General features: G+C 45.9%; 2 protein-coding genes across 2 annotated transcripts in view; one reads left to right on the top strand and one right to left on the bottom strand.

The window, feature by feature from the left end:
• st6galnac5a (ST6 (alpha-N-acetyl-neuraminyl-2,3-beta-galactosyl-1,3)-N-acetylgalactosaminide alpha-2,6-sialyltransferase 5a) overlaps positions 1-344 on the top strand; it is a 35,357-nt gene extending 35,013 nt beyond the window's left edge. The window contains 1 exon segment of the mRNA XM_062551999.1: positions 74-344. Within this exon segment, the coding sequence (XP_062407983.1) occupies positions 74-344 (271 nt within the window).
• Positions 345-7,094: 6,750 nt separating this feature from the next.
• Positions 7,095-23,409, bottom strand: part of pigk (phosphatidylinositol glycan anchor biosynthesis, class K) — a 30,617-nt gene continuing 14,302 nt past the window's right edge. The window contains exons 10-11 of the mRNA XM_062527500.1: positions 19,210-19,285; positions 7,095-8,363 (exon numbers count right to left, since the gene is read on the bottom strand). Coding sequence (XP_062383484.1) covers positions 8,247-8,363; positions 19,210-19,285 — 193 coding nt within the window. The 3' untranslated portion in view covers positions 7,095-8,246. The remainder of the gene's footprint in view (positions 8,364-19,209; positions 19,286-23,409) is intronic.

Here is a 23,409-nt window from a genome sequence, read left to right as displayed (position 1 = left end):
CACACACACACATTCACTCGAACCCGTCTCATTCTTCTCCGTGTCCCTCTCTCTCTCTGTGTCTGTGTTCCAGAGAGGCGGAGCATCCCTCGGTGCCCTACCACTACTACGAGCCCCTGGGGCCAGACGAGTGCGCCATGTACATCTCCCACGAGCGCGGCCGCCGCGGCAGCCACCACCGCTTCATCACCGAGAAGCGCGTGTTCGCCAAGTGGGCCCAGACCTTCGACATCCACTTCTACCAGCCCGACTGGAGCCCTCCGCCCCTGCCCCAGAACCAGAACCAGACAGCGCCGGACACGCCGGCCACTCCCACCGTCCTCTCTGGAGCCCAGGAGACGTGACCTGACCGGAGGCTCTCGGCCCCTCGTCTGACAGGCTCTGGGTGGGGCGGGCGGGCGGGCAGGTTGGGGGGGGGAGGTTGGGGGCGGTCAAGCCTCATGAACAGCACACTGCAGACAGACACGAGGGGGAACTGGTCATCTGGTGTCTGTCTGCAGCAATCCCATCGGCTATCGCTTTGTCTCAGTTTGAATGCCTAAAACTGGACGAATGTGTCCAGGCTATAGTTCGGATATCCCATCAGGCCTCCCATCTTGGCTTGGGACATGCTGACGGTGGGCCGCACTGTGACCTCTGCACTGCGTTTTGTACTTGACTTTGTGCCATCCTATCGTTTGAAGACGGGAGGGGAGAGGGGGGGGGGGCTTCACTGTGCAACCTGTGTGCTTGCACTTTGGCCACAAAAGGTGGTGAGATAGAGCGGGTTACCCCTACTGAAGCACAAAGGTAGAGGCAGAAGCACTGAAGAATGGGCCAGCCTTTGGGTTCACGCCTCTGTACTGTATGTATTCCTTTGTCAGTGAAGCCTTTGCACCTCACAGCACTGGGGGGGGGGGGGGTTCTTGAGCTGCTCTACGGGCACCTCTGTCAACATGAGTTAGGGGAGAGAGTGCATTAACACAGAGGACAAATGCCAACATTCTCTAAATGTTTACTCTGGGTTTTCAAGTAATCCCCTGAAACAACATGACATTAACTCCAAAGTTCGGGAAATGTTGCACTCAAATGTCTGCGTGTTCAGGATTAGGCGAGAATATCTGTATGGGATTAATGTAGAGTAAAGAAAAGCCTTAAATATTCTGTGTTTCTCATAATGAAGGATGTATCTTCTAGTCAGCATCATCCCAAAGAGTGAGTCATTACATTGGAGGATGATATTTAGACCTGATATGGGAGCCTTGTTCCATAAATATACTGCTGAATTATGTGATATTCATGAGAACCAAGAATATTAACTTTCTGTTTGCTTTGACATTATTTTCAGTATTGCTTGCATTTCTGTTTTTCTTTTCATTGTAGTACTGTGAATATTAACAGATAAAAGTGGCAATGAACGGACACTAAGCCTGAGTCCTCACCACAGGCTACAGAGGCCGAAGTGCAAACGCTCCAAGTAAAGAGATTTAACTTATTTAACACATTCCCAAAAGCAGCTGAAAGGTGTTAGCTGTGAAATGCCTACACACCATGCTTGTTCTGTTGTAATAAAAAAAAAATAATCCAAATGTTTTCTCGTCTCCTCTCAGCGCTTACAAGTATTGTTCAAGCATGAACAATACACCACTGGGTTTCACAGCACTGTTAAATGTCACATTCTCCTCTTAGTCTCTGACTATCCTTTATAGGGAGGACCTTTCCATGTTTGCAATACGCAGCGGTTCTTCGCCTGCAGAGGCAGCGGAAGGCGTTCATCATACACGATGGCCTCATTCCTCCTGTCAGTCATGCTTGTGCACGCGCGTGTCAGGAATGTCAAACACATTTTCGGGATTAATGCAGTGGCCTCGGGTTAAATGAAAGGCAGGTGTGTGTCAACCTCTCAGACGACGGAGCCGCGTTTACCGACTCCTGCCGGCCCGAGCCCAGCCCGCGATGCGTGGCCAGGCAGGCATCTGTCACCAGCTAATGGGGCGAGTTATTGGAGGAGATAGGAAATTGTCACACGAATGCTGGAGCATGTCACTGAAGACGAGCAAGGAGATTAGGATCAACAGGCATTCATCCAGCTGTGGCTTTGCAGCAGTCAGACAGCAGGCTTGGAACAGCAATGCGCAGAATCAACACATGTTGTCTTCGCTTAGATGTGTAGTCTATGATCTGCAGACTAAACATGGTTTACTCTAGTCTAGTGGAATAACCTTAAAATGTTGCTTTTAAAAAATGACATCATTACCTTAATAGATCCCCTGGGTTTGAATCGATCTCCTTAATGTGCCTATTACTGAGCAACGCAAGGTTAAATATATTTGGTCAGGGACTTAAATGGCGAGAAACAGGGATATATTTCATGTTATTCTGCTTTCAGCGTAACTGCTCCTGCGAGGTTCCGTAAGAGATAATAGCCTTCTTCTCGAAGGACCGAGATGATCCACAGTTTTCCTCAGAGCTCCTACATGGAGCCACGCCATCCAGGGTTTGTTTTCATTGAGACTTCAGTAAGCTTGCTGTTACCGTCTGTAGGCTCATATCAGATTTGAAAAGCTTTTTTAACAATTTTGTTCGGACAAATAATAGTGGTCATTTGGAAATCAGTGGAGAGATGAAATGAGTGTGAGGAATAAGAGACATTTTTCCTTTCATGGGAGATTTCTAGTCAAGTCATGTCAAGTCAAGTCAAGTTTATTTATATAGCGCATTTCATACACAGACGTCATTCAATGTGCTTTACTGTACATAAACAAAAGTAAACAGTAAGGGAAAATCAAAACATGGAAGGCCAATAGCTTAGTTTAAAGGGTAAGGATCACAATACAATTTAAAAAAAAAATGCACAAGGTAAAATAATTTAAAGATAAAGAAAATGTAAGAGACAATAAAAGACCAGGTAGAATAATTTGCTAGGCTGATTCAGAATTTGTAACTCAGTGCAGTTAGCAGAAGGCATCTGAGAACATGACTTTAGTCTGAAGTCTAGATTTAAAGCTGGCTACAGTTGGAGCCTTTTTGATGTCATCCGAAAGTTTGTTCCAGAGCTGAACCACATTACAGCTAAAAGCTGCTTCACCGTGTTTAGTTCTAACATGGTTTACCAACAGGTCGAGAAGGTGTGTTCTACTTCAGCATGTCTGAGAGGTATTTATAAGTCCTGCTTCATTTACTGATTTATACACTAGCAGTAGTGCTTTCAAATAAATTCTGTGACTTACTGGAAGCCAGTGCAGGTTGCTGAATTTTGTATCACCTGAGGCTGTCTTTAGGAAGGCCTGTGAAAAGCCCATTGCAGTAATCAACCCTCTGGATATAAATGTATGAATACATTTTTCTGTTTTGACAAACATCATGTGTTGACATCAGTCCCCTGAGTTTGGCAATGTTTTTGAGGTGGTAAAAAGTTATTGGTTTCATGTGGCTGTTCAAATGTTGATCACTGTCAAGTGATACACCAAGATTTTTAACAGTCCTAACAGTTTTAACAGTCCTTTGCTTTCAATCCTTTTGCATCAAGGAGAGATCTCCTGTTTGCCAAATATAATTACTTCAGTTTTTTCTGTGTTCAGCTGACAAACATTTTGAGACATGGTGTTGATTTGTTCAATAGGCAAAATACAATATGGGACTAATAGTAATTTTGCAACAGAGCTAAGTACATTTGTGTGTCAGCTGCATAGTTATGACATGAAATCAAATTATTTTGATGTGTCCCAGTGAGCGCATATAGAGGTTGAATAATAATGGTCCCAAGATCAATCCCTAGGGAACACCACAGGTCAAGGACACTGGTGTTGAGGCAAAGTTGCTGATGGCAATAAAGAAACTCCTTTTTTGTAGATATGATTTGAGCCAGTTGATAACTATGCCTGTAAATCCAACCCAGTGTTCTAGTCTGTGTAGTAAAATATTATGATCAACAGTGTAACATGCTGAACTAAAGTCCAGTAACACCAGGACTGATATTCTACCTGAATCTGTATTGAGGCATATGTCATTGTCATTTCTAATGCGAGGAAGTGGAGTGCCCCAGCCTTGCGGTCCCATGCCTTGTTAGGAGTCATCACTCGCATGACAGAGCAGCACCCTCTGCTCTGCATGATGTAAGAGGCAGGCCAGTGGTCATACTACTAAAATAGGGCTGGATCTGGCTATTCATATTTAATGACCACTGGCCTGTCTCAGCGCCTCTGGGGCACCTTTTTCCCAAAGACCACTTACAGTCGAGGTGTGTGGCTGCATTCAATAGTCAACACTCAGTATGTATGCTGGCAAACCACTGCCTACAGCATTTAACGGCTTATGTAACTGTATCTCTTCTGGCATCAAACATCAAACAGCATCAATCACTCCGAGGAATTACCACAAGAAACATATTGCTTCTCTTCAACATTCTGCTACTTTAATCGCCATATGGGATGTGAATTCTGTGAGAGCTGTGAGCAGTGTTTTCTCTTCCATATCTACTGATCCTCTCTATACTAAGGAGCCATGTATAATTCTGTGCTCTTGGTGCAAAAACCATAGGCTTAGACTTATCTCAAATGATAATTCCATTTTCCAAAAATAGCTGGGGGTGCGGAGGGGGGGAGAGGGGGGTATCTGGGGTCTCCACTACATGTTATCTGTCAGCTAGATGACATGGCCACAGCATCCATGCATCTTCCTCATCTTCACACCAGCTGTATCCCAGAACCTGGGGTTGTGTCCATGACAGATCCCTCATCTGAGCAATATTCTAACCTGCTGTCATTTTTCTCCGTTGAGCATAAAAAACACTGTGTCAGCAGTCAGCATTCGATCATCTATGAGAGAAAAAGGTTATTTTTTAGGTTCTGCACTTCCCTGTTAGTCTGTGTCCTTCAAAGCCAAGAGCTGGCACAAAAGATTATGTTGACAAGAAATGGCAACCATTTCAGTTAGCTTTTTCCACCAGTCATTCAATCAGTTTAGATATATTGTTGACATACTTCAGGATTGAAGTCAAACCCTTCAAACATTTACACACTGAACTCCATATTGACTGCTGGTCAGAAATTCAGTTTCCCTTTTCCAAAACATTGGCCATTGATCAAGTAGACACCACCCATGAATACTTATTGTAGTGTTAGAACATTGACCTTCAACAAAGTGCACCAAACTGACAATGGTTGCCTTGAATACCTAACAACTGAATGGGATCCAGAATTTGCAGAAAAATGTGCATAGTCTGAAATGTTACATTCTAGCCAAATTACTTCAGTTTATCGCATAAGAAAAATGACAGGCTTTTCTTGGTCTATTAATCCTTCAAGAACGAAAAAGCTGGTACAAAAGGAGCCTCAACAAAAGCTAGCAGAATTCTTTCTTGTGAATAGTTTTGCCTCTTTACGCTGACATTTAGTGAGTATGCCATATTTCAGGAACTCGGTCATTAATGCTTACATTTAAGTCTTCTACTAAACCTCCTTTTATGTTGGCAAAAATCAATTAAAAACGGTACGCCCAAAGCGTCGGTAAGTGATGAGTTGGGAGTGAGATGGTTGTCAGAGGCAGGACTGATAAGCTCTGTAAGTACTAACAGAGCCCCTTTAGGGAGAGCCGGTCCACTTCCTATTAACTCCATTGTACCGGATTGTTCATGCAATCTGTTGAAATTCCGCTAGGGGCGTTGCCGAGCAAGTGATACATGAATTGTGGTCTATGGGGCTAAGCGGCTAGAATTCGTTTTTTTCACAGTTGACAACTTCATTTCTTAATGTACATTGTCGTAGTAGCTACCTGAGTATAGGTTTTCCACTGGAAATGAAATGAAAAGTCACTCATGTCCTTTCTGCTTTTCATAGGATGGGCCGTTTTCCCTGTAACATGCTAGCATTTAGCTCATGGATGCTCGCGACAATCGCGACCGATTACGACCGTCGTGAAGCTGAACCTTCTTTTAGGTGTATGGCCGTAAAGTGGTTCGCTTGTGTCACGTGACATGAAAACTTTGAAAGGGTTTTTAGGAATAACAACACATATTGAAAATTGTATTGGTCAGCTGATTGTCAAGTCAAGTTATCCTGCATCGCACGCATTAATGCAATTTCAGGAGAAAAAATTATATAACGAGAAATGTGGTACTGGGGGGTTCAGCTCCATTGCTACCCATTCATTCATCACTTGCTCGCGATCGCCCTCTAGTTGCAGTACCATGCGGAAGTATTTCGCTAGTGGTCCTTCTCCCCTTATTAGACATTCTCTGGTACTAATTAAGGGCAAAGGTGTTGTGGTAGAGCAAAACCATCTTAAGGCCATGAAGGGATTTGTTCATTGGGTTAGGGTGAAGAGTCAACCAATTGACCGATCGCAAAACCACGCCCTCGAGCGGCCATTGTCCAATCGTAGCTCAGCAACGGTAACTAAGTAGAAGGACGCCCGTCAAACATTGCGAATTCTGCAAGACGGCGCAATGATGCGCCTATGGCACGAGAAAGTCATACACCAGGTACCCCAAAAGTTTAGAGGGAGGGGGCGTTTTTTCGCCTTTCCAAAGCCCAAAATCCAAGTGGAAAGATGCCTACAATGGATTAAGCGGTGTGGGAGACCTCAATCGCAACTAAAAGTCTCAAAGAATTAAAAAAATTACTAAAATGAGACTTGACCATTAATGACAGGTCTAGCGTAACAGTGTATGTCATAATAAACATGACAAACTAACCACAATGAATGAATGGGGTTCTGAATGATGATGAATGTGTGAAATATCTAAAAACTGACATCCAATTATGGTTTAATGACTAGCCAATAATTGTAATGATGTTCAAACTCACGCTAATGTTGGTAGACAAGGTTTACCAACAGACTTGCAGAATCCCTCTCCTTATTGCAATCAATCCAAACGGACAGATGACCACAGCAGACCTGCGGCTTCTCCTCAGCGTCCCACACCTTATAGGGCCTCAGGGCATGTTGACATCTTTCTACAAGACACGGACATACAATAGCAAGCCCAGTCTTCTGCCATGTAACAGGACAAACATGACATAGTTATATAATGTTGAGCTTTCCATTCTTCTATTGCCATGTTTTCATTATTCCTTTTATTATGAAGCCCACACGATCCAAAAGAGCTCTCCAAGTGAATTTTCTTTCATTTTTTATTTGAAGTGACACTTGAGAATGTCACTCAACAGAGAAATAATAAAACATCACCTTCAGCAAGAGCATGGACGAGAAAAAAAAAAAAAAAAAGAAAAACATGCAACACAAGATTCACACATTGTTCTGAAACCGTTCCCAACGGCCGAGAAGCTGACACAGCACTAGAAACCACTCTTTCACACCCCCCGGAGATATTGCAGCCCTTCAGAGATAAACAAAAAACAGTGCTGGGGGACAAACAAAAAGTCTCAAGCATATCAGTTTCATTCCTTAATTTTAGATGTTGTGTTCAAAGTTTTGGTAGTCCATCCAGAGCTCAAATGCCTCCCATCTGGTGTAGGAACATTTACATTCCCCAAGCCGTTACAGGCTGTCTGAACTGCATAAATAATACATATTTTCAACGTTGAACAGAAGTAGATTTTTTTTTTAGACATACAGTGCAAAAGTCTCTGTAGGCTGCAGCAGTATTACATAGCAGGACTCAACCCCATTCCAGTGTCTTCCCCAGGAGCTATGACATTTCTATATGGCAAGAATAACATTAAAAAAAGGGTCAGCAACCACATTACCGTATACGGTCGCAGGTTCTGAAAAAGGGAGAGAAAAGCGTACAGTACACACAAAAGAGTGTTCTTTGATGCCAGGCGCTGATTTGCAAGACAGAGCTCCCATTACTGAATTATTAATTGAGTAAATATGCAGCAACACCGCGGGCCAGTGATTCATTTCCTCGGCGCTCGAACGGCATTTAAAAATCCCGCAGCAAAAGGCTACGCTCCCTGCGGTTCACTAAGGCATGAAAGAACACCGTTTCAGAGGGGCAAAGTCAATTTATCAGCTGACACACAGGTATTAAGATAACTACAGTTTAGTGGGACTCAGAACAACAGGCAGGAGAGATGTAGTCGAAAGAGTAAAAACAAAGTTGAACAGTTCCCGAAGGGTATTCAAGTATTTCCATGAGAGACCGGACTCTCTTTGTGCTCGCCACCTCACACGGCAGCAGCCAGGGTGAAGAGAAGTGCTTCTCCACTTCTCCAGCCCATGAACTTGTTCTCCACTCAGTATCTTCTCCTCTCTTTCTCTTCCTCTCTCTCTCTCTCTTTCTCTCTCTCTCTCTCTCTCTCTCAGAAGATGTGCTTGAGGTGTTTGACGCCGTAGGTCTTGAAGAAGACGAGCAGGATGAGGGTCCAGAGGCCCAGGATGAAGCCGTCGGGCGGGTGCCAGTCCTTCTGCTTGGGTTTCTGGGGGGAGGGAGGGGACAGGTGATCAGCATTCAGGGCCTGTGGTGCCAACGCCTGGACAAGACCGCACACAGAGCTCACATGGACTATCCTTAGCATTAGCATACACACACACACACTCACAGGGGCACACATACTGACAGCTACACACCTACATGTAGCTGCACACCTAAACACTCTCTTGCTCTCCTACACAGACGCATACGTACAGTATGTGCGTACACACACACACACACACACACACACACACACACACACACACACACACACACACACACACACACACACACACACACACACACACACACACACACACACACACACACACACACACACACACACACACACACACACACACACACACACACACACACACACACACAGGCATGTGTGCATCCATCCAGCTCCTGTGTCCTCCTCATGGTCCTGTGTATGATTATTATACTTTTAAATTCGCCTCTGCATTAAACAAGCAGTGGCAGGAGAGCATTTACATTCTAATGCACCCAGAATATTCCACTGAAAGGAAAAGACTTCACCTCTAAAAGGAAAGTCCTCATAACTTTTCCAATTACATTACCAGAGAATGGAACCAGTGCACGTGGGAGAGGGAGGGAGGGAGGGAGGGAGTAGAGAAAGCAAGAAAAAAGGAAGGAGGGAAGAAACAAGACAAAAAAAAGGAAGAGTGTGATTAGCCGCGGTGAGATGTAAGAGGGGCGAGCCGATAAGGGAGGACACCGGGAGCTGGCCGGCATGGGAGACGCAGATAACGCCAGGGGGTGGACATGCTGGAGCGCTGTAGTACAGACGGCCCCGCCATCACCAGCATGCACACACTGACACACACACACACACACACACACACACTGACACACACACCACCTATGTCCCCATGAGGAGAGGCCAGTGAGTATGACCAGAAGAGAGCCTCCCACACACACCCACACACACAAACCAGAGTATCCCCCTCTAGTCATGACATGACAAAGAGGTTGAGAGAAAAGTGAGAGAGAGAGAGAGAGAGAAAGAAACAGAGAGAGGTAGGGGTGAACAGAGAAGAGAAGATGTGAGGAGAGGAGATTATCAGGGGAGAGATGGAGTGGAGAGAAATCAACACGAAAAATAACTGAGTCTGTCTGAGACAAGAGAGAGCCATAGACTTGTTCCACTAAGGTTGTTTTTCCACCACCGAGAACTCTCACTGTAAACACACACACACACAGCGCCCACAACTGACCGGTATAATTCAATCACAAGCGCAGTTGAAAAAGGAACCAAAAGTTTAGAAATTATTAGGGGGGGGGGGGGCGCGCTGTGGCTCAACAGGCTAATGCGCTCGTGCCATGAACGGGTCCGAGTGCCCATGGGGACTCGGTTTGAGTCCGACCTGCGGCCATTTCCCAATCCCACCCCACCTCATCTCTCTCTCCCACTTAAAGGCCCAAAAATATATACTTTTAAAAAGTTTAGAGATCATCAAGTAACACAGTACAATAGGTGATAATAAGAATGTCAACAAGCACAGAGAGAATGCAGAGCTGAAGTTCCACTCCACTTCGGAAAAAGATCAAACTATCTGAGCACGTAGGTTATGACAGATTTAATCGCCTAGCCTAGTCTAGCTGGTACGAAAGTGGGTGACGTGAAAGTAAGAGCATAGAAAGGCAAACAAAAGTTAAGGTTGCTTTTGACAGTACAAAGAAGCCTTACCGGTGCCCTGAATACTGATTCTTTTGTCTCGGAAAGTTGATGCATTTAACCGCAAACTGGATTACTCCTTGCTCTTAAAGTAGAAAATGTTCACTGGAAAACAAACATGTGCCGTTTCCATACAAATGCTGGAGCACCAACTGAATGGCTATTTAACACTTCTCTTATGCTTTTACACCATACTCACACTTTTCCCTCGACTATACCATAAATGCATGTGGCAAGCAAAACACACTTTCATCCATGTGACGTCCGTTCATACATGCGTTGCCATGTTTTAAGATGTATATTACTGAAAATGGTGGTAATTTCTTCGTACGTTGCCCTGAGGTGTGTGTGTGTGTGTGTGTGTGTGTGTGTGTGTGTGTGTGTGTGTGTGTGTGTGTGTGTGTGTGTGTGTGCATCCAGTATAGCCCCCAACAAGGCTTTGTGCATAGACAGAGAGAGTGCAAATTCACCAGCCACTTATAGCCACATAATCACAGGCTCTTACTGTTATATAAAAGTTTATATAGGTGTCCAAGGAGATGCCTGTATAATTTGAAATTATTAGCAAATGTCAGGTGGTGCAACCACATCGTCAGGTGATGCAACCTGGTAAAATACTTTAAAAAAAAATGTAAACCATGAAATAGCAAATTAAAGTTAACAAATGGCTGAAAAATGTGTTGTACTGTACCTAATGATTCCATTATACTTTTTAATTGTAAAGTATTTATTCACATTTTAAATGTACAATCTAAAAATGTATTACGACCCCTGCAAATGGTGCACAGCCATTAAGAATTCTCTTAAAACAGTCCCCCCCCCCCCCTCCAAAACACACACACACACACACACACACGATGACTAGTGTGAGGGGTGAGAGAGCATGTTGACCTTCTCTGCGTGTGAGCGTAAGTGTGTGTGACTATAAGTGGGTGTGAGTATGAGGGAGTGTAGACCATCAGGAGCACCACAGGCAGCGGAGAGAGGTCTGACTGATGCCTCATGACAGGGAGCAGTGGCTACGGTCGACAGGAGCAGCTTCACAAACTCAAGACACACACACATCAAAATCACCACACACACACGCACACGCACACACACACACACACACGCACACACACACACACACACAATAGAGGACACATACTGAGAGGCAGAAAAGCACCTCACTCAGAGCCTGCTCGTACACCTCACTCATAGTGCTAACAAGAAGCAGACGGATCAGCACACAATACAGAATAGCATACACTCAATTTTTTATCATGACACACACACACACACACGCACACACACACACACACACACACACACACACTGAGTCACTCATATATAGTTCATGGCATATATTTAAATGCGGTCGCACACAAACAAATCACAAATGCATGACAGCACAGTTATATCTACTCATAATGTAGAGTGGCAGATGCTCCCATTTTCATTGCAGGCTACTGACGGTGCACGCACACACACACGCACACGCACACACACACACACACACACACACACACACACACACACACACACACACACACACGCACACACACAGGTGCAGGGCAGCTACTCCAATTGGCAGCCTCATTCCCCACACACCTCAGCCTCCCACGAGCTGTGAGCAAATGAGGACCAGAGGCCTGTGGCCTGTGAGGATGGACACACACACACACACACACACACACACACACACACACACACACACTCCCCCCACTGCTGTCCTGCCGACCTGACATTTCAGCGCCACTCAACACGTACCCGCACACCAGGACAGCCGACCCAATCAAACCTGGGTGAGACAGCTGCAGTGGGAGGGATTGCGCAACTCCATGACAACCACCTGATCAATACAGACCCTGTGTGTAGGCCTTCACAAGCTGTCATCTTAGATAATCACTCAATCACACACCGCTCTTCGGTGTGGACCTGTGCATGACTGTGTGTGTGTGTGTGTGTGTGTGATTACTGGTGAGAATACATTGTATTCTATACTAAAGAGATAATAGAAAGCTTTTGTAGTTGCCACAGTCTACCTCTGACAACACCACCTCCACTGTTCTTGTCAGAATCATAACAAACCCCTACACAAATACTAAATAAATATACGCTACAGATCCATTAGGACATGAATGGCTAGAATGCTTTGATGTTCAGCCATACTTGTTTGATATGCAAGTAGTAAACTCCATTTTTCCTCACACACACACACACACAGAAAATTGAAAATGTCAAGCAATTATAATTCCTACCAGGCATGACACAACGAGTGGCAACTATCCATTTTCTACCTTCCCTCCTGATTTCCTGTGGCCCTATGCTAAAAACAACAAGCTGCCGCTGTGTCCGCGTAACAAAGCCTGGCTGATGGGACCTCCCAAGCACCCCATCACCATCAGGCCAGACACGGACTACGTCAGCCCCACCTGTCCACCATCAGGACCCGAAGAGCCGCAACAAGGTACAGAAGTGCCCAGTCACCACCATCCTGGGAATCCGGGAGGTTTCTCAACACGCTCGCTCAGAGAGATGGAGAGAGGAGCAGGTTGGATTCCGGGCTGATTCACAGAACAGTGGAGTGGAGCTGGGACACTTGAGATGGAGAGCACCTGGCATACCGTACCACAGCCAAGAGACAGCCCTAGAGGTGTGTGTGTGTGGGTGTGGGCGTGTGCGTGTGCGTGTGCGTGTGCGTGTGCGTGTGCGTGTGCGTGTGCGTGTGTGTGTGTGTGTGTGCGTGCAAAATTATCATCAGTGTGAATGTGTGTGTATGTGTATGTGCATGTGTATGTGTGTGTGTGTGTATGCGTATATGTGTGTGTACAGTATGTGCGAGAGAGGTAGAGGTTCGCTTCGGAGCCACCGCGGTCAATAAGTATGACATTCAGCGCAGCGTGAGCAGCTCAGCGAGGGGGCCATTGTATGGAGAGAGAGAACAGAGAGAGAGAACAGAGAGAGAGAGCGGATGACTGGAGCCCCGGACGTTCCACGGGTGGAGGGCTGCAGCAGGAGACAGCAGGAGACGCAGGAGACGCAGGAGACGCAGGAGGCGCAGGAGCGGCTGTTTACAAATGGGCCTGATGCGCTCACATTGATTTACACGCTTACAGAACGCCTCCAAAGCCACTTGGAACACAACGATTTCCTCCATTTACATAAAATATCTATTCTTCCCAAAAGCACAGAACTCACAACTTGCCATTTCTAGCTTTTCATCTTAGCAGTCGAACTGAAATCATGTAAGTCGTGTTTTTTTCCTCCAGTATGTTCCATTTTTGTTGATTTCTTTTTAAGAGGATACAGTTTTTTAAATGTTGCCGTTAGCAATTTTCAGGCACTATTTAATTACACTTATGAAGCATCGAAATCCAACTTCCAAAATCACATGGATAGCTGCAGACAGTAGATAGAGTAGATGGACGCTTTACATCAGAGGACCATTCAGAATTCACCTCAGCACATAATACAGCTCTCACTTACTACAAGGTCTTAGGCTCTGGTCAGAGGAAATCCCATCCAAATTCACAGAAATGACACAAAAGACTGTGATGGAGGCTTAGAATGTGAAAAGAGATGGACATCACCATTTGAACGGAGGACTGTTAGATCATAACTGAAATTACACAGTCATTGCATCAGGGGTCCAATCATCCCGTGTGCTACCTTTTGGCTCATCTGTGGCACCCGCATGATTATTCAGTCTAGTTTCGCATTCCCTTTTATGAGACTTCCACTTGCACCTTTGCTTATGAATATCAAACGGAAGTCATTTCCTCCTCCATCCTTTTCATGAGCTAATGAAGGCAACTCGAAGAATGTTCTGTGTGATGCCTTCAATGATGATGGAAAAAAGAAAAACCCTCTCTCTAGTGATGCTACTTCTGCACGTCTCTACAGACCCTGGCGAACATAAGTGATGAACAACCACTGACCCGGTGAAGGACAGCCAGGGAGCGGGCCTGGAGAGTCAAGGGCTTGCATGATACCACATACCATGACGCAGAACAGCATCTGGATCACTCAGTGTTAGGATAGGTTAGGTCACATTGTAGGGAAACTGGCTGACAGACGGGGGCTTCAGTAATGTCACTACCTCAGGTAATCAGGTGAAATCACACCTTTTCGATTAGTTTCGGCAGGAGCAAGCCTTTAGTCTGCCTTGTGTTTATTATGTGTGTCTGAAGTAACGACGTGGCATTCGAGCAGCCAACCAAGCCAACAGCTAAGTGACCACTTTCTAGGGCAGACACACAGTAGGTCCCACTACCACATAGTTCACATCTTTAAAATGTTCAAATGTAATTTACCAGGGATACTACACTGTATTCAGCCATGGTGATAAAAACTGTGTTGATAATGAAAAGTAATACCTTCTCCACACAGAACAATGATAAAAAATGTATTAAGAATCGTACCAATAAGGAGAATCGACAATGGCATCAACACTGATAAAAATCCTACCCATTCCCGTCCCTATTTATCCTATCATGCAGGGATAGTGTGTAGGAGTTTCAGTTCAGCAGTTTTGGGATCTTACAAACTCTGGGCCTCCCCTCACATCACACACACACACACGAGGCAAATAAACGCGAGTCAGACTAAACAGACTAAACTCTACAGCGGGTCGAAATGGGACACCAGTGTCTGCTAAATGAATGAAAGTAAAGGTAATGGCAGGTGCGATTTTACCAGATAACCTGAGGTAGTGGCACTACTGAAGCCAGCCCTTGGGGCTAAATAACCATGTGAGTGCCACAGATGATCCAAAATCCTTACAGTGAGCCAGTCCATTTCTCACATCCTCAAACCAATTTTGTGTCCAGAAAGAGCAGGGTGAGTATGGGGTTGGGGTTGGGGTTGGTGAAGGGGATCCAATCAGTTGGGACTCTGGGTAAGAGCTGAGTCATGTCTCAGAAATCTCACCAAATAAGCCTCTTCTGCTCTCTCTCATTCACTCCCTGGGCTGCTGTTCTCATTACAAGGAGATGTGGGCTTTCTTCTTCTTTTTTTTTTTTTTTTCAACCCACAGCCTACAATGCCTGAACCACACAGTGACCCTGAAATGTTCGGTGCTTCAAGAGCAACGATCCTGCCGTGCCCCACCCTGTGATGGTCTGTTGCAGATGTCAACTCTTTGACATGTAGATGCTCAAGATGTCATGTCGCCATGAAAAGGAAAATAACAGCCCTTCATCTACATACATTAGACGGCACGTCAGTAGGCAGCATTAAAAAGGATCACTGGTCCATTAGATACATCATGTTGGATTAGGCACAGGCCACAAGCAGCACTTTTCATAGGACTTCAGTCACATTTGCATTCAGTTATGCATTAAAGGCTTTTATCCAAAGCAAAACTGTAGCACATTAAAGGCACACAATATCAGTCCCATCAGCAGCACATGTTCATAGCAGTAATTGGACTGGTGACCTTGGGCCCTTGCTAATGCTAGGCTCTGAGAGCTGCAGACTGGGTGACTGAAACAGACTGTAGTCTAGGTGTGTGTGTGTGTGTGTGTGTGTGTGTGTGTGTGTGTACAATTCATACAAGACGCAAACTAAATAGCTCAAAAACGTACTTACAGTATAGCAAAGTAAGTAAAACAAAAATATTTAATATTTAGTTGTAATTTCTGGATTTGAGAGGATGACAATTAGCAGCTTCAAAGGTGAGAATTGGCGGCAGAGGCTCGGGAGGTAGAGGGGTCGTCCAGCAACTGGAAGGTTGCTGGTTCGTGTCCAACTCCTCCTGACCCTGTCGAAGTGTCCTTGAGCAAGACGCCTAACCCAAGTAATCCCCATGAGCAGGTTGACACCTTGCATGGCAGCCTTCTCCATCGGTGGGTGAATGTGAGGCATGATAATGTAAAGCGCTTCGGGTGCTCGCAGAAGCCAAAATTTACCATTTACCAATTGGATCCATACTCTTGGCAGCAACATTTTTGGTATCTTAGCAACCAGGAAGACTAAGACTGCAGCTAACATCATCAACAGTCCTTGGTGTTGCATCGCCAGAAAAGGTGAAGTATGCTGGCCCTCAGTCAAGGCTAAAACTCACCCTCAGCTGCAACAGGAGCAGAAATCAGTGGAGAGAATGGACCGCTCTCAGAGCTACACATAAACCAGTCAATCAAAATGTGCAGCCTTTCTGTATGTCGGAACACGTGAAGCAAGATACTCCATACACTTCACTACATGTCTAAATATCTGAGCAGGTTAGTATAAGCATCATGAGGTATCTGTGAGTAGACCAGACTATGGTGAAAGTGTGTGTGTGTGTGTGTGTGTGTGTGTGTGTATTGGGATAGTAAGACAAGCGGGATAGGCCAGCGCGGGAGGTCATCTCCACATCTCCCGCAGCAGGTGAACTGCCCGCTGGCGTGGACACAGTGAGGGCTTGTGGGAGCGGTGCTCTGCATCTGATGAAACCCAGCTGGGGGGCAGCGGATGGAGCCAGCCCCCCACAGACAGCTGTAAAGGTGCCCCGAGAGTCATGACCACTGGCCAAAGCCCTAACTCTGACCTCCACCACCAGCACCACCAGCACCTCCACCACCAGCAGCACCAGCACCACCAGCACCAGCACCACCAGCACCAGCACCACCAGCAGCAGCACCAGCACCACCAGCACCAGCACCACCAGCACCAGCACCACCACCACCACCACCAGCACCACCACCACCAGCAGCACCAGCAGCACCACCAGCACCAGCACCACCAGCACCAGCAGCACCAGCAGCACCACCAGCACCAGCAGCACCAGCAGCACCACCAGCACCAGCACCACCACCAGCACCACCAGCAGCACCAGCACCAGCAGCACCAGCAGCACCAGCACCAGCACCATCAGCACCAGCACCACCACCACCACCACCAGCACCACCACCACCAGCAGCACCAGCAGCACCACCAGCACCAGCACCAGCACCATCAGCACCAGCAGCACCAGCAGCACCACCACCACCAGCACCACCACCACCAGCAGCACCAGCAGCACCAGCAGCACCACCACCACCAGCACCACCACCACCAGCAGCACCAGCAGCACCAGCAGCACCACCAGCACCAGCACCAGCACCATCAGCACCATCAGCACCAGCAGCACCAGCAGCACCACCACCACCAGCACCACCAGCAGCACCACCAGCACCATCAGCACCACCCTGCTGCGTCCCTCTCATGCAGCCCACGCTGCCCAATGGGCTCCATCCCGCAGCTGTACTGACTCAGGGCCATGATGGCGCACTGTCCAGAGTGACGGAGCGAGGGTCGCGCTGACCTGCACAGATGAATCTTCAAGTGCACTCATAATAAGCTAAACATGACTGGCGCTGGCTGCCGGCTGCTGGCGCCGCTGCAGTCATTCATTACATTGTTAGCGCCTTTAATTGAACCGTGCAACAACAACCAGGGAGCCCTGCTGTTAGCACAAATGAGAAAATGACAAAAATCAGGAAAGTGGAATGAGAAAAGAGGGAAAGAGAAAAGGAGAAGGAGAAGAGAAAGAATGGAGAGAACGCTCTCGCTCTCTATGATTCACATCAACCTACCCTGCTGGAGTGAATTAATGTCCTCGAACTGGAACAGAAAAATATACAACCGATGGCGAGCGCAAATGCCCCCCCCATCTCGTCAGCTCTCGCTTCACCTTCTGTTTCTCTCCTCCTTTCATTTCTCTCTCTCACGCCCCGCTGTACTCTCTCCTTCTATCCTCTTCCCCTCATCTCTCTTGTACTCGCAATCTTACATCTTTTTCCTCTCTCTCTTCCTTATTAGTCTCTCTCTCTCTCTCTCTTTCTCTGTCTCTGTCTCTGTCTCTGTCTCTGTCTCTTTCTCTGTCTGTCGCTCACTCTCTCTCTCTCTACCTCTCTCTCCGTTAATCCCAGCTGCTTTGGGCAGACAAACTAGACTGGAGGTCTTTTCATAAGGAGTGGGGGGCAAGCGGGGCAGACAGACGCTGATCTGCCTGACCTTGGCGGAGATGGACCAGAACTTTCCACACACCTGCTGCCACCACAAAAAAAATCTCCCAGACTCATCCCCCCCTCCCCTCTCTCCCACAGTCAACTCGCATGGCCCCATCTGGATACACCTGGAGATGCTGTTAGGGTACAAATATCTATCAGACTTAGGTAGTGTACGTGTCTTAGATTCCATTCAACTGAATTAATTTGATATAGGAAATCCTCTTATTGTCAGTTTCCAAAACAGTGGGTACCCATTTAGCACCCAAGGGCGACTCAGTTCATCTTACACCGACAAAAAAAGGACACGCTCATACATTACACAGTACACAGACCACTAGTGTCACAGACTCTGTTCTCCATATTTAAGTCAGTGTGGCACCAAAATAATTTTGCAGACGTTATTTTAAGATTAACTGAACTACATTATTACTTCAATACTTTTTTCAAAGTACTGTGCAGAGGACTGCTTTCATTAGTTGTATTTTGGGGTAATGACCACTGCAAAAAGTGATAGACTGAGCAAGAATCAGGTGTAATAAGATGATGATATACTTAGTGTCAAGAAAAGAAGGGTGTTACCTTGAATAATTATATTTCTGACAAACAATGGATTAAAAAGTGTTCTTATTCTGTGTGGAAATGTTAGGAACTGTAGTTTGGGCTTATGGCATCTGTACACCAAGATGTAAAGTAGGGAGGTGACCTTTTCAGTCCCAGTACTGAGATTGATATTGTTGGGTATCAGCTAATGCAGTGCAACAACGCCTTTCTTTATTTGCGCCCTTCTAGCAAAATAGTCAGGTCTACAAACTTACTCCAAAAGCATGACGCAACATGCACATACAAATAGAGCTCTGTAGAATTAAATTTAATAATTTGGCCATATAGGTTGGCCACACTGTCACCTATACCTGATCCTGCTATTTGGGTTATCCAAGCTAACCTTAACCTGAACAGAACTGATGAACTGTTCAAAGACTATGATCAATTGGTTTTGAATCTGTTTGGTTGAAAAGAATACTTGAACTGGCATCTGTGTTTCCGCTGTCAATTTCTTAATAAAACAAATGTGCACAATGTAGACTGACTGAATCCTTTCCTAAATTCATATGAGGTCTACCAACATCCCAACAAACACCCACATGTTGGCAAGCTCAGACGAGAGCCTTCTGGAGATGAAAACAAAAGCTCACCTGGTGAATGATCTCAGCCACAGGAAGCTGGTCCACATAGGAGAAGGTCTGGCTGGGACGCTCGTCTGTGTAGAGCCTGGAGAAGAAAGCACACACAAGACAGGCAGTCAGTTAGATGGATCTGCGACCGAGAGCTCATTGTGCCAACACAAGCCTCGGCTGGCTCCCAAGTACAGTTTAATGAGCAGGAACACAACAGCGCTTTCTTCACTGAAATGGGCCTGTGCTGGCTTTTGTCAACACACACACAGACACACACGCACACACACACGCACACACACACCAGCAGCAGCAGCGAAAAATCGATACAATAGGAGACAGAAGTGGAGGTGTTGTTCTGATTCACACATAATGAAGGCTTGTATCGATTATTCATGCAAGAAACACAGAGCAGAGACTGGGTTAAATGTTCACCTGCAGCAACTCTGCCTGAAAGTGAAAGAGCAGATGCTAGACAATGCAGGAGTCCTTTGAAGGCAAGAGACCAACAATCAAGGGCATGGCACGGCACTTGGTGTTCAGCAGGCAGCACCAAAGCCCCATTCAGCTTACAGTGCAGAGACAGGGGACGGACAGCATGAGACCAGACAGACAGACAAACAGACAGACAGATGCACGCACAGGCAGACAGGGGCCCTGCAGAAGGATTTAAGATAGATGGGGAGAGACACAAAAACAGCCCTAATAATGTCCTTCGAGATGCTAGAGGGGCGGGTGGGGATTGGTGGGGCTGTGGAGCACAGAACAAGAAAAATGTAGAGTGACTTTAAGGTGAGAAAGTAAGCAGGGAAGTAGAGAAAAAGTAAAGAGTGAGAAAGAGTGAGTGAGAGAGAGAGAGAGAGAGAGAGAAGGGAGAAGGGAGAGAGAAAGATGGTGGAGTGCTAGAGAGATGAGGAGCATGAGTCATGTTCTCCATACAGACCACAACCCTGTCAATTCCCACCAGGTCAGATTAGCTTCTGTCTATCGCTCCAATGCAATAACTGTCCCTATTCTTGCTCCATTCCTCCAATATAATCGTCTCCCCCCTCAGACATGCTTCAGGGTATACTGAAAACACCCTGAAACAGAGAATAAAGGCAAGTTTAATTAGAAACAAAGAAGAAAAAAACACCCTTCATAAAATTTCACCAGGCCTGGCATCAGGTGATTGACAGGTAATTTCAGAGGTGTCTGGTGGAAAGCCAGGATATCTTCCTGCCACACAGCACAAGCCCTTTCAAGAATAGGTTGGCAGCCTACTGGGTAACAAAGCAGAGGCCAGAACAGCAGGGCAGCCAACACATCTCAGTCACAGCATTGTGTACACCAGGGGAAAGAATACATCACGGGGGAAAGCCTGAATTTAATGTCTGAATTTAATGAGTGTTTGAATTGAATGAATTGAATGAATTGAACAAATTGAATGAATTGAACGAATTGAATGAATTGAAAGAATGAATGAATGAATGAATGAATGAATGAATGAATGAATATGTGTATGTTTAAATGCCACACCCATGTTAACACGTCTCCCATGTGAGAGCTTTCCATCAAACAGTGGACAGAGAGGGCAGCCACGTGAGGCCAGCAGCACTGCTGTGGTGGTCCACTGCACCTCATCACAGCGCCTCACCCCTGCCTGCCAACTCTCTCCTCTCCTCTCCTCTCCACTCCACTCCACTCCAGTCGAGAGCCCAGACCATGGCACTCATCACTATATTCTCTCCCTCCCTGGCTCTCCCGTGTCCACTATCAGTAACCATCCGAGCTCTCACCTGCTCAGAATGCAGAGTGCTGAACCGCTGGCCATAGACAAGGTGAACTTTTGTGATGGGGTTTGTGATTCTCCATGCATTTTTGTGTGCATCCTGTCCTACAGTAAGTGCAGTGCCACAACAGGTTCTAAAATTTCCGAATTTAGCCACGATAGAGTTAAAATGAAATATTTACCAGCATTTTTCCAAACGCCGCCCCCATCGGGATGCTGTGCTTTGAAGCCTCAGGCGGATCAATAAGTGTGTTCACTCGGACATCAGTATTGCTGAGCACCTATTAGCAAAACAGCCTTACGAACCGGGCATGGCAGATCACTAGCCTTGTGTAACTCAAACATCGCCTGTTGGAGCCTTTTAAAATAGCTCTCTATACTCTCATGGAGCCCTCTCTGCTGAGAGAAAAAAAAGTTGCAAAGGCTGTTTACAAAGGCTGTTGATATTTGAGTTCAACAGCCAATCAAATGATAGAACTCTCTGTCCTCCTGTTTCCCATGCTGACTGGTGGGATTGCTTATGGCTTGGTCTGAGCCATCAGGTATGCGCTGATTTACAGAGCCAGGACTACGGACAAATACTGTACCTTTGAGAGATAAAATATGTCATGAGCACAAACACTGAGAGGGGCTGACGAGAGTAGAGAGTAATTCACTGAAAAGTGTCTGGAAATACAGTCATTGAATTTGACAAATGCGTTATCGTCATCATCAAATGCACTTATGCCAGCAATGTATTTCTTTATAAGGGAAAGTACATTTGTGATTTGGCTGCACAGATAAATACACGTCCAATCGTGAACACAGCCAGTCGTCTGTCTCAACCAAAGCATCTCGCTACAGATCGGTTTTCCATCGTTCATTTCAGTCATACAGGACAAAGATGCTTGGAGAAGAAGCACTAAATGTGCAAAGGTGCAATTGAAAGACAAATGGGGAGAGAAACTAAACAATACAGTGCATATCAAGCACAAAGGGGAGAAAGAACATTGTAAGAACACATTGGGTGCGTGGGAGATTGCATGAAGAATTTCGATTCAATTTCTTGACGACGGTTATTCAAGTTGGAGAGGTTAGCAGTCAACAATAGACTCACAGCAGAAAATGTCTACTCCACAGTATAATTACTGGTCTAAACCCTATAAGGTGCTTGGTGGGATAGCATTAAGAGGCCTGTGTGATTGCTTTTATCAGATCAGTTGTATGGTCTGCAGACTCTGCACCTATCTCCAGTAAAGTATGCAGGGGGAAACTAGCAGCCATTGAGATTGCCCTCAGTGTGTGTAGTGAGGAGTGATTTATTCTCCATTTGGTTACAGCTACAGACATTTCATTAGAGCCGCGCAGCAATCTTCGATGCATAGTCAACATCATCACCCTCAGCAAACTGGCGCTACAATGCAATCTCATAAAAGTCTTAGACCCGCACATAATAAAGTGAAGAGGGGGAGTCTATTAAAATGTCCTCCACATAAAATGCAATTTACTTAATGGAGGCCCTGCAAAGGCTGCTGGGGGAGAAAAAATGGCCGCCCTGAGAACTGGACGTGTGTGTGCGTGTGCTTGCGTGTGTGTATGTGTGTGTGTGTGTGTGTGTGTGTGTGTGTGGTTAGGGGGGGTGGGGACAAAGTAAAGCATTGCAGGCATTTCAGTTGCAAGCATACAGGGAAATGCATGATCTGTATGAAATATTAAGAGACATCTGAAAACACCAGGTAAAGGTGCAAATTATAATAGTAAAAGCTACTTCTCTTCACATGTTTTAGTGAGAGAAGTGTTCGGCTTTCTGTTGGAAAACAAACGTCTTGATTTAGGGGTCAAGCTACCACAAGCACTTTTGCATTTCTTAGCTGCTGAGTAAATAAAATATACAGCACGCTAAAGATGGCATTTTCAAACTTTAATTAACAGCCAGCTATTTTTAGCGACTGCTATTGCACTTTAAATTATGCACACCGGCGAGTAACACAAAGCCTGCTATATAAAACATTTCTATTGCACTTGCACTGTGTATATGTTAACCTATTTTCGCACAGTCTATTTTTAACAGAACATTTCCTCAGCCAAATCCTGATAAGAATGTGATCCATCAGCAGCACCAGAGGTATGCACAGTGGACTGGAGGCTTCCAGCGATAGAAGCAGACAGAATCACAAACGGGAACGACTCCAGAAATAAACGGGTGCCCTTGACCTCTCCCGTAGTCCGAGACAGGGCACGCGCCATTAACGCAGCGCCGCTCCCTCGCTCTGCCGCCTAGTTCTGTCACACACACACACACACACACACACACACACACACATGAAGGCACATTCGCATGCCCACATAAACACACTGGTGGGCAGCTTGCCCAGGGCACAAGTGGATGCAAAGCAGCCTTTCTGCATTATCTTGAACGGGAGAATCCAGGTCAGCGCAGGCAATATAGATGGCATTCCGTGGTTCACAAA

This window comes from Sardina pilchardus, chromosome 2 (assembly GCF_963854185.1).
Source record: "Sardina pilchardus chromosome 2, fSarPil1.1, whole genome shotgun sequence".
Lineage (NCBI taxonomy): Eukaryota > Metazoa > Chordata > Actinopteri > Clupeiformes > Clupeidae > Sardina > Sardina pilchardus.
The sequence above is the reverse complement of the archived record's forward strand: the minus strand, read 5'-3'. Positions and strand labels throughout refer to the sequence as shown.